This window comes from Poromitra crassiceps (genome assembly GCF_964638095.1).
Source record: "Poromitra crassiceps genome assembly, chromosome: 15".
Taxonomy (NCBI): Eukaryota; Metazoa; Chordata; class Actinopteri; order Beryciformes; family Melamphaidae; genus Poromitra; species Poromitra crassiceps.
Window position 1 is genome coordinate 29,279,840 of NC_139634.1, and position 12,064 is coordinate 29,291,903.

Sequence of the window (12,064 nt, forward strand, 5' to 3'; positions counted from 1 at the left end):
ACGGGACAACAATGAAATCTAACATGTGATATTGGGCCAGTCTTTATTATTCTATTGATAGATTTGCACTGCTATAAACAATGTTACATTGAGAAGGAAACTGCTGACAGAGAAGGATTGAGGCATGCTGCTCTGTCATGTCATGTCCAGTCTGTGTGTGTGTGTGTGTGTGTGTGTGTGTGTGTGTGTGTGTGTGTGTGTGTGTGTGTGTGTTCCTACAGCAGGTGGACTCGCCCCACACAGACAGCCTAGTGTTCACAGTGACTGAGCCTCCACTGTTTGAGTCTATGCTCCCTTCAAAAGCATTCCTCAATCAGCAGCTGCCAAATGACTGTTATTCTGCAGGGTTAAGACGGCACAGCTACACACACACACACACACATGCACACGCACACACACACACACATGCACACGCACACACACACACACACACGCGCGCGCACGCGCGCAAACACACACACACGCGCGCGCACACACACACACACACACACACACACACACATAACACAGCATTCAATATTCAAAGCACATTCCCAAAAAACTACTGTCTGTGAAGTTGCCGGCCCTTGGACAGAGGGCCGGCAACATCAGACATTCTTCGTTCAACTTCTTAGACCGTCTATTTTGATCTTTTTCCAAACTTTTCTGTCTGCTTAAACATTTATTTATAAATGTCAGTTTTTTAAATAATTCCATCACTGTGACAAATCAATGCAGAGCGGAGAACGAGGTCAAGGCTTCAGCAATCATCGTCGTCTCTCAATGTATTCCTCAGTCTCCCACTCACAGAAACATTACTCACTTTGCAAAAGCCTTTGTCTGTCAAATAGAACAAGAGAGGATGAGAGAAGTGCTTTCTTACCCACACAGTTGTCACAGATGCTGCAGTGAGACGCACGAGGTGGTCTGAAGATCTTGCAGGTGTAGCAGTATTTGAGCTTGACAATCTGGTTGTTGATCTGGACGTTGCGGATTCGAGGCGGCGGCCGCTGGCCTACGGGGACGTTCCCGTTGGCAGCCTCTGTGGAAAGGAAACACAAAACAACACGGGCATGAAGAGATGTCGGCAGTCTTGACCACACAATCAACTATATTTACACATAAGCGACACAGAAGAGACAGTTTTGTACTCAGCAGGAGGCATGGAAGTATCTAGTTAATGCTCACGCGATGCCATTATGCCCAAAGTGCATTTCACATTGTGCAGCTCCACAATCTCTCCATCGGATCGGATCTATCATCATCTCATTGCGGGCTGATGTCTGCCTCCATTTGGTGGCCACACACCAGCTGTAAGACCTTTCCTTTAGCGGGCAGTGAGAAATGTCAGATTGAGGCGACAGAGGCAAGAAATACGTCATAAATCAGAAAAACTGAACCTTGAGAGTGTCAGTGAATGACAACATTGGCTGAATCCGGTATTTACGATGGTCTGTTATCTTCGCTGAGCTGTTATTATTTATCAGCAAGACCATAATGCAATGTTGTCTTGCTATGTTAGGACATAAAGTCACCGGATACAACCACTCAAACAATTTTTTTTTTTTTTTTTTTTACAAGAATAGCTATTATACATGAGAATGTCCTGTCAGATCTTCCTACATTGACATGCTCTTGGCTTAAAGCAGCTACAAGCTTTCATTTTGTGTTGATTTTAGCGCCCCCTGTGGAAAAAAGCCGTACGAAGACGGCATTTCCCATGAGTAGCACCGCTTTGTGTTCTGGCTAGCACAAGCATTTGTTTAAGAAGCGAGAAGGTACTTAGTTTTAACACGATTATTTTCTTTTTTAAACAGCTGTTTGCAGGATGCATTGCGATGAGATAATGTAATGACCCGAGCACAAGCGTTTAAAAATATAGAAATAATCTCGCTGATGGTCTCATTTGGTGATGTAGGTCATATAGAGGCATCAGTATTAAATTTAGACTGTTTCATAATAACCAGTTAAAAGTTCCTTGTAGGGACTTTAAAAACCCCCACTGATCATTGATCATTTTGGGTAGCAATTACCTAGAGGTTAGAGGCAGGTTAGTTACGGGAAGGCTGGGGAAATGTGTTTGGGAATCAACGTGCCCTTAAGCAAGGCACCTAGTAACCCCCAGCTGCTCCACAGCAGAAGACTGGGCAGCTCCCAGGTGTGAATGTGGGTAACTGGGTGAATGTGAAGCAGGAAGCTGCTGGAAAAGAGCAAGCATGCTCATTTGAGGTAACAAAAAAAGAAAAAAAAAAGAATCTGGGCTGGGGGAAGTGTTCTGAGGTGAGTAGAGTTGCAGTTCATCCATCCATCTTCAACCGCTTATCCAGGATCGGGTCGTGGAGGTAGCAGTTCCAGCAGGGGACCCCCAAACTTCCCTTTCCGTGGCCACATTAGCCAGCTCTGCCTGGGCGATCCCCGAGGCGTTCCCAGGCCCAGAGATGGGAAAAGTACACACACTCGTCGAAATAAAGACTCTGGTAAAAGTAGAAGTACTGATTCAACTTGTTTAATCAAGTAAAAGTAAAAAATGACAGGCTCTGAAATGTAATCAAGTATAAAAGTAAAATGTATTTCTCCCGGCTGTTTCTGTGCAAAGCTAACGGAACCTCATGTCATATTAAGATAAACCGAATTTCTGCGCGCTGCACGCTCAATTCTGGGGTGGGGACTCTGGAGACGATGAACCGAGCACACACGCTCTCCAATTATAGTAGTAGGATTGGATACAGGTGGTGTATGCTGATGGTATTTAATCTCTGGTCCTGGATTTGTTTGAAACAGTCACTGAAGAACTAAATCTAGGAAATGAAAATAAACCGACAGTCCTTCAAGTCAGTTTTGGTAGAGCACAAAGTCCTTCATCACTTGTGTTAGTGGTAGAGAGTGGACTTGGTTCAGGCGATGTCTGCCCAGCGCTTGGCGGATCCGGATCCGACACATGTGGGCCAGAGGAAATCTCTTGGCCTCCAGAAAGACCCTGAGAGCCTCTGGATCCGCCGTCTCCTCCAGCTGTGGCTGCTCCCTCACCAGGGCCGGGTCGGCACCGTGGTCCAGGAGCAGCTGGACAAAGGGCAGACTTTGGCACCTGTTATACAGCACCACCTCCAGCAGGTGAGAAGCCACGTCACGGGTCAGAATGCCAGCGGCCTGGAGCAGCAGGCGGAAGCAGTCCAGGTGGTTGCGTTCAGCACTGATGTAGAGAGGAGACATCTTGAGGGTGTGATCGGTGTCTATGTCAACAGGAACAGCAGCATGGAACCTGATGAGTTCCTGCAGTATCTCCAGGCTTCCTGCCCGGGCAGCCAAGTAGACCGGGGTGGAGCCATGTCTGCTTCTGTTTGGGTCGGCCCCAGCTTCCAGGAGGATCCGAACACAGTCCAGGTGACCGTAGTGTATGGTACACAAGAGAGGTGTCCAGTCATCCTCATCAGCTAGGTCTACCTGTGCTCCCTGGGTGATCAAGTAGTCCACACAGGCAGCATGACCTTGCCTCCCTCAGAGGGGTCCTCCACCACTGCTCATTGATCTGCCTTCTGAAGCGGTCTTCCTGCAGTAGGCTCCTCAGTCTGTCCAGATCTCCTGCCCAGGCAGCATCATGGAGCCGCCGCCTGTTGTTATGCCCTGCTCGAACAGCCATTCCTTCAGATCTGTCACTGTATCACACCGACTTGTATGCTGGGTCTCAAACAGAAGGCATTATGAAGGGACTGAATGTGGGTTGGACATTATGACATCATAACATGACAGCATAACATTATTACATCATGAGATTGTAATAACATGAGTGATGACGTCACTCACTGATGACATCACTCACTGATGACATCACTATGCTCGAGTTACATCACTGATGAGATCACCTGTGACATCATCAGTGATTAATTTGTGACATCATCGGCCACGCCTTATTTAGACTCCGTGTCTTGTTTTGGATGTGCGACAAGAGAGAGAGACAGACAAACTATGTTACATCGTTTTTGTCATGCATTACAACAAAAGTAACTAGCCTGTTTTGAAAATGTAAGGAGTAGAAAGTACAGATATTTCTGTTAAAATGTAGGGAGTAAAAGTAAAAGGTTGTCAGAAAAATAAATACAGTAGATACCTGAAAATCCTACTTAAGTACAGTAACAAAGTATTTGTACTTAGTTACTTCCCATCTTTGCCCAGACCAGAGGGGAGATATAATCTCTCCACCTAGCCCTCGGTCTGCCCTGTGGTCTCCTCCCAGCTGGATGTGCCTGGAACACCTCCCTAGAGAGGCGACCAGGTGGGATCCATACCAGATGCCCAAATCACCTCAACTGGCTCCTTTCTACGCAAAGGAGCAGCGGTTGTTGCAGTTCAATATTTCTATATTAACTAAATCACACATTTATCATTTGTATAAAGCTCTCAATTCAACATTCTTATCTGTGGTATACAGTATAGCAACATAGTTGTTCCTGCCTTCATGCAGAGTAATGAACCTAGCGAAACCTGAACCTAAGAAAAGAAATGCACAGATCAATATCCGAAAGCGTTGAAAATGATCTTATCTGACTGCACAACATCGAGCACAAGACAAAAAGCTGGGAATTATAAATCCACAGAATGTAGCTTTCAGGGTAAAAACAGCACTGAATAAATGAATGAGTCATCACTGATGGGGGATGATGCCACTCCCTCAGGCTGCCAGTGTGCTAGGATACATTCCAAGAGGATGCCTCTCGTCGGATTAGCATCCCCCCGGGGACCAGCCACTAACGGGCTGAAGTGACAGAGCAGCGGGGCTGGGGAGGCTTCATCATCAGCTCTGTTTCCCTTTAGCACGCCCACGCTGCATCATAACAGCTAGCATAGCATTAAAAACATACTGTTGAGAATAGCTATATGTGTGGGATGGGTGACGATGATGTTAAACTGTTTGTTTTAGCTGTTGCAGTGCATATTCTTCACACAGTCAGCACGCCCATTTTAGCATCTCTGAATGATGAATGTTTTGCTTTTTGTGGGACATTTTGCCTTGTGAGAATTGGTGGCGTGTGAGAAGGGAAGCCAAAAAAGGGAAGGTAGTGAAAGTAGGCTGAAGGGTGAGCTAGGCTCCATGCTGATCAAGGTCAACGCAAACGGGAAATATATGTAGTACTCAGTAAGACAAATAAGGCTCAGTCGATTTGTGTGTTAGTGTGTTAGTAGTGTGTGTGTGTGTGTGTGTGTGTGTGTGTGTGTGTGTGTATTTCTAATGTGTGGTTGCGAAGCATTGCTCTATCTGAGATTTCCTCATATAGGTTACATACAGCAGCAATACATCCTCCACAGGGTCACTGCAGCCGTAGCTCGATAGTTAAACCACTGCGCCTCCTCTGCTTTGAAACGAGAGAGGACGGGTGATGGCTGAAGGACACTGAATCTGTGAACGCTGAACAGCCACACAGAGACGGAGGCATGAGGAGGGAGGCGAGAGGAGCAGGGAGGGGGGCATGAGGATGGAGAGAGGAGGGAGGGAGAGAGAGAGAGGATGGAGAGAGCAGGGAGAGGGGAGAGAGGATGGAGAGAGGAGGGAGAGGGGAGGGAGAGGGGAGAGAGGAGGGAGAGAGGATGGAGAGAGCAGGGAGAGAGGATGGAGAGAGGATGGAGAGAGCAGGGAGAGAGGAGGGAGAGAGGATGGAGAGAGCAGGGAGAGAGGATGGAGAGAGCAGGGAGAGGGGAGAGAGAGGATGGAGAGAGCAGGGAGAGAGGAGAGAGGGGGGAGAGAGCAGGGAGGGGGGCTGTTGCAGAGATATTGCAGATAGGCTTATTCCTCTATATGAGGAGAGAGTCTGGGCAGGAAGTGGTCATAAAAAATAAAACCTTATATGGAGGACAGCAATGCATGCTTCTTTTTGTTTGAAATCTCCAGGTTTTGGGGGCATCAAAGCACTTGCCTTCCACCACGGAGACCTGGGTTCAATTCCCACCAGCGGTACTTGGGGCTTGGTCAGATGTTCCTACAGGTGTGTAATTGTTCCATATTGCATGTATGTACTGCCCATCTATTAACATGTACTGCCCATCTATTAACATGTACTGCCCATCTATTAACATGTACTGCCCATATATTAACATGTACTGCCCATCTATTAACATGTACTGCCCATATATTAACATGTACTGCCCATCTATTAACATGTACTACCCATATATTAACATGTACTGCCCATCTATTAACATGGGCGAGAGTCCATCCAACAGTTTTACCCGATCTGCAACGCAGCCGTAACGCAACATGTACACTGTCTGTAACACAACAGGTCTCCTGCTGAAGTATTCACACCTCCAAAATGCTTTCATTTGAATAGACTCTCAATTGATTTGCAGTCCACATCCCCTGATGGCATTCTTTGAGGAAAAGAAGAATGAATAAGCCCGTCTGCCTGATGGTGGAACAGGCACATGAACTGTAATAATCCTTTGTCTTGTTGACATAGTGTGTGAATGGAGGGAGATAAGGGGCGGGGCCTGCTGGTTTGCCTGATAGTTATGCACACATCAAGGCAAAGTGCTGTGCTGTAAGTCAAGCCTGCAGACTGGGTCAGCGGTCCACAACAACCTGTTCAGACTCACGGCTCACGAGAACATCTCAAACACGTCGGACTGGAAACAGTATGGAGGCCAAAAGACCAAAATGCGTCCTCACTCCTCAGAGCACTTTTTATTTCAACGATAAAAGGAGCTGTCTATCAGCACCACACAAATCAGAAAAGAAAACTGATGGGCTGTCTGCAATAGTCTAATGATCAAATAAATGATTAAAGAACTATAATTCAACAATGGAGAAATGCATTCTCATGCATAATAATTACTTTTTCCCCCACGAAGATCATAATGTTTTGCAAACAAGTTGGCGGCCCATTTGCAATAGCTTCACGGCCCACAGGTTGGGAATAGCTGCACTGGTCAAACTCCATGAAAAGGTGCATTGTATTAGCACATTGTCACTAACAGGTGTATGCATGGCGATGCTCGTAAAGCTGGTTTAACTCTTTTCTACCGGCATTAACGAAACAACTGCTTGCAAGTCCATCACACCTAAAGGGATCAATGTTTTCAAACTTGTGTCAACAGTCCCTGCTGTAACTCACCAATCTCCATCTCGATGAAGGTGGCTTCCTCGGGGAGCGCCCGCGGCAGCACCCCCGGGTCGCTGAAGCTGGTCCTCAGCAGCATCGCCATGACGAAGAGGAAGAGCAGTGCAGCGAAGACTGGGATGGCAGGAGACAGGTGGTAAGTCAGGTAGGGACATCTGTAGGGGAACAACAGGTGGTTGAGAATGAGGAGCCAGTGTGGAAAAAGGGTTGAGTGTATTTAGATCCGGTGAGAGGAGAACATTGGTTTTCCCCTCATTTAGGGATAAACATTGACATAAGCATTCTAGCCACAATTATTACTGTAAATGCAACCGTTTGGCCTTATCGCAGTTATATGACAGAATTACAGGCGGAAGATTATTGCATCTTGCTATATCTTGATTTCATACCAAAACAAATACTCAGAGTTCAAATAAATCTATTTTTACGCGGAGCAAAGATAATTTTCTGCTTCCCGTCGACACACACAAGTATGACTGCAGAGATAACGAGGCGAGCACAACAGAAACAGCAGAGCCCGCTCAGATAACTCACGAGAGGCCATTAGCTGTTCCTAACTCTCAGCCCACAGGGCAGCATGTGCCGACGCGGCGCGACAGGACACGATCATCCATATTGCGACGCAGTGTACTCAGCATCAGGTCATGAACTGAAGAGCTGCCCAGCCTCTAGGCCACACTGAAGGCATGGTGGTGAATCCACAACATTATGCCACACTGCCCTCACCTTCTGGAGGAGAGGAGAAACATTTGCATAAATCCGATTGCCAGGCCAGTGACACTGCAGCCAGCAGGACAGTCTGCACTGCAAACTAAGTGCTGCGACAGAGTGGACAGCAGCAGGACAGTCTGCAGCCAGCAGGACAGTCTGCAGTGCAAAGTGCTGCGACAGAGTGGACAGCAGCAGGACAGTCTGCAGCCAGCAGGACAGTCTGCAGTGCAAAGTGCTGCGACAGAGTGGACAGCAGCAGGACAGCCTGCATCCAGCAGGACAGTCTGCAGTGCAAAGTGCTGCGACAGAGTGGACAGCAGCAGGACAGTCTGCATCCAGCAGGACAGTCTGCAGTGCAAAGTGCTGCGACAGAGTGGACAGCAGCAGGACAGTCTGCAGCCAGCAGGACAGTCTGCAGTGCAAAGTGTTGCGACAGAGTAGAGAACAGCAGCGAAAAAGGCTTCCGCATGCAGTTATTAATAGATAAACTGTCTCCTTCCCATGTGGCAGAGATCATAATATTCATAATGCAACACTTAATGTCATACTACAGGATATGGACACACCTGTGCAACATCCTGTATAAGACTAACAGGGTATTGCATGTCATGGCGTAACTCTGCCCACACAGCTCACATCACCAGATGAAGACTCCATGATATGGAAAATGGAGATTTGTGAACCACTGCAATGCTATATGTGGAGTGAAACATTGCCAAAAGATAGATGTTTATTATTATCAATATAAAAGCCAAATCAGCCTATACATTATATTGTTCATTAGCTGTATCATAACAGTTATCATAACAGCTTTATACATGATATTGTTCATTAGCTGTATCATAACAGTTATCATAACAGCTTTATACATGATATTGTTCATGACCTGTATCATAACAGTTATCATAACAGCTTTATACATGATATAGTTAATTAGCTGTATCATAACAGTTATCATAACAGCTTTATACATGATATAGTTAATTAGCTGTATCATAACAGTTATAACAGCTTTATACATGATAGTTAATTAGCTGTATCATAACAGTTATCATAACAGCTTTATACATGATATTGTTCATGACCTGTATCATAACAGTTATCATAACAGCTTTATACATGATATAGTTAATTAGCTGTATCATAACAGTTATCATAACAGCTTTATACATGATATAGTTAATTAGCTGTATCATAACAGTTATCATAACAGCTTTATACATGATATAGTTAATTAGCTGTATCATAACAGTTATCATAACAGCTTCATACATGATATTGTTCATGACCTGTATCATAACAGTTATCATAACAGCTTCATACATGATATTGTTCATGACCTGTATCATAACAGTTATCATAACAGCTTTATACATGATATTGTTCATGACCTGTATCATAACAGTTATCATAACAGCTTTATACATGATATAGTTAATTAGCTGTATCATAACAGTTATCATAACAGCTTTTGTTGGAGCAGAAATGACTTTATATGGAAGTTGGATTTCACGCAAGATCACGATCACACGACAAATCCATCTTGCCACGCTCCAAATCTATTGGTTGGAATCCGAACCAGCGGTTCGCACCAATCAGCATCCAGAGGCAGCTACGGGCGGGCTTTAGGTGTGACGACAGCATATCGATATGTCTCTTGATAATGGAGCATGCTATGAGTGACCGGCAAACAGTCAATCAGTTAACGGACAAATTCTAAAGTTCCCATCCAAACATATTAAGTGGCGGCCCGGACGTTTCTTTAGCCTCCGCCTTGCACTTTGAGTGCATGGGAGAGAGAGCAGCTTAGTCCAGACTAGCCTCCCGCTAGCGAACGACGATAGCCTGTCAACCCCTGGCAGGGCGTCCAAAAGTCTGCGGTTTGTTAGGCCGCCCATCCTTAAGACTGACTTAACTTCACTCACCACGCCATTTTATTCCATCATTAAAAAAATCACCTGGCTGGTAGAACGCGTACCACTAAGGCTTAGTCCTTCACGTGGCCGCCCCAAATGCCCCAAAAATGATCTTTAAAAATTATCAATAATTATCAATATTGACTGATATGAAATATTTTATGTCGATAGATTTTTTGCTATATCACCCAGCCCTACTGCCAGGTATCTTTTGAAAGCGCCTGCCTCTTTTAAACTGTTTAACGAGCGACTCATTCCCAGATGGTTATGTGAAAACAAACCATCTGGCAGCGTCAGGTCAATCTGTTCTAACAATAGGGAGAATTTATTTGTAAAGTATCAAAACAAAGTTACAAGATACATACTATATAGATTAACATAATATGGACAACACCCATTTATCTAATAAACTAATATAACTAATGATATATCCTATCAATCCCTTTGGGTGAGAAAATCTGAAAGCATGCTTGAAATCAGTACTAATGCATGTTAATATTTTCATTCTGAAATCATCGCTGCTGGTTTAGCTTGATTTGACTGGTTCCAGTGTCATCCATGATTTCCCCCTCGTCTTGTCACTCTGGGTGGCATTTTATTCTCTCACACAACACACACACACACACACACACACACACACACACACACACACACACACACACAGAGGAAATAGAAAAGCAAAGGGACGTCGTAGCAGGGTAAACAAGCGCGGCGCGTGACGGCAGAGAACAAAGTCCACCTGTTCAGCTCACTCTGTAGCTGAGCCAGGTAAGTCAGCATACCTGAGCACTGGCGACACAATGGCACGCTACACCTGCCAGACTGGTCCGATTAGTTTTCCTGTAGTGTCTGATTCACACTAATGGAAAACAAGAGCCGAGATCAAATCAATAGAAATTTCCACTGGTCCGACCGAGCCTGAGATGCGTGTTTGCTCCATTGGTTAGTGCGGAGACAGCAGAGGACAGCCAGTGGGTCAGAGTGAGCAGGCAGCAGTGAGGAGACAGCAGAGGACAGCCAGTGGGCCAGAGTGAGCAGGCAGCAGTGAGGAGGCAGACTGGGTCAGAGTGAGCAGGCAGCAGTGAGGAGGCAGACTGGGTCAGAGTGAGCAGGCAGCAGTGAGGAGGCAGACTGGGCCAGAGTGAGCAGGCAGCAGTGAGGAGACAGCAGAGGACAGCCAGTGGGTCAGAGTGAGCAGGCAGCAGTGAGGAGGCAGACTGGGCCAGCGCTCTGTGGATCATGGGTGTAATTCCAGTAATGATGACTGGTCGGCGTTCAAGGCACACTCCATCATCGCTTCCCATCAACACCCCACGTCCTTCCAGGATGTTACCATTTCCTACGTTTAGTGAGAGCATGGGTGGTACTCTGTGTGCTGACTGTATCTATCACCACAGATGGAACAGAAAACCTCAACTTAAGCAGGTCCTTTATCCATTTGGTGAAATCTCTTTTCATCAACGAGGCTATCCGTCAGACCACAAAAAGACACACACACCTCACGGACCTTCCTCTCTCCCTTACTTGACTCCATCGCCAGAGATGCTCACAAGTCATTTTTTGCAAGTCCAAGTCAAGTCTCAAGTCTTTGAGCTATGGTCTCTGTGGTCACAAGTCCAAGTCAAGTCTCAAGTCTTTGAGCTATGGTCTCTGTGGTCACAAGTCCAAGTCAAGTCTCAAGTCTTTGAGCTATGGTCTCTGTGGTCACAAGTCCAAGTCAAGTCTCAAGTCTTTGAGCTATGGTCTCTGTGGTCACAGGTCCAAGTCAAGTCTCAAGTCTTTGAGCTATGGTCTCTGTGGTCACAAGTCCAAGTCAAGTCTCAAGTCTTTGAGCTATGGTCTCTGTGGTCACAAATCCAAGTCAAGTTTCAAGTCTCTTATGGATGAGCGCTCCATTATCTGCTGGATGCCATCCGGTCTGTTTAGAACACTGCATAGCTAAAACTAAGGGATTCAAAGCATGTAGGCTACTGTATTACCCTCACTCCTTTATCTATTAGCATACAGTTGATCAGTTGACAGTATTATTAGTAGACCTTTCCTTAATGTTAATACACACAAAAATAAAGATTGTTCACAAGTCCCAAATCTCCAAGTCCAAGTCAAGTCTCAAGTCAAGTCTCAAGTCACTCAGGTCTGTATGATTTAAGTGCGACTCAAGTCCAAGTCTCAAGTCCAATTCCCCATCCCTCTGTCCATCTGCTGCAAATCGAACTGATTTGGGTCAAAGTAGTTGAAATGATGCATCTCACCCCTGCCTGCCTTCCAGCTCTTTGGAAGTGACACTGATTAGCCCTCGGCCTGCAGTAGCACTATAACTCCACTAGCAGCAGACTTCACGAGGGGACC

The 12,064-nt window shown here is 45.8% G+C and overlaps 1 protein-coding gene and 1 pseudogene across 2 annotated transcripts in view; both read right to left on the reverse strand.

The window, feature by feature from the left end:
• The window catches only part of zdhhc9 (zDHHC palmitoyltransferase 9), a 34,289-nt gene that overhangs the window by 14,778 nt on the left and 7,447 nt on the right, over positions 1-12,064 (reverse strand). Inside the window, exons 2-3 of the mRNA XM_083652485.1 lie at positions 7,083-7,243; positions 863-1,021 (exon numbers count right to left, since the gene is read on the reverse strand). Coding sequence (XP_083508611.1) covers positions 863-1,021; positions 7,083-7,243 — 320 coding nt within the window. The remainder of the gene's footprint in view (positions 1-862; positions 1,022-7,082; positions 7,244-12,064) is intronic.
• Positions 2,078-3,616, reverse strand: LOC310790785 (ankyrin repeat and SOCS box protein 1-like; annotated as a pseudogene). The gene is made up of 2 exons: positions 2,869-3,616; positions 2,078-2,176 (listed from the first exon to the last, which is right to left on the reverse strand). The product of its transcript is annotated as an ankyrin repeat and SOCS box protein 1-like (transcript).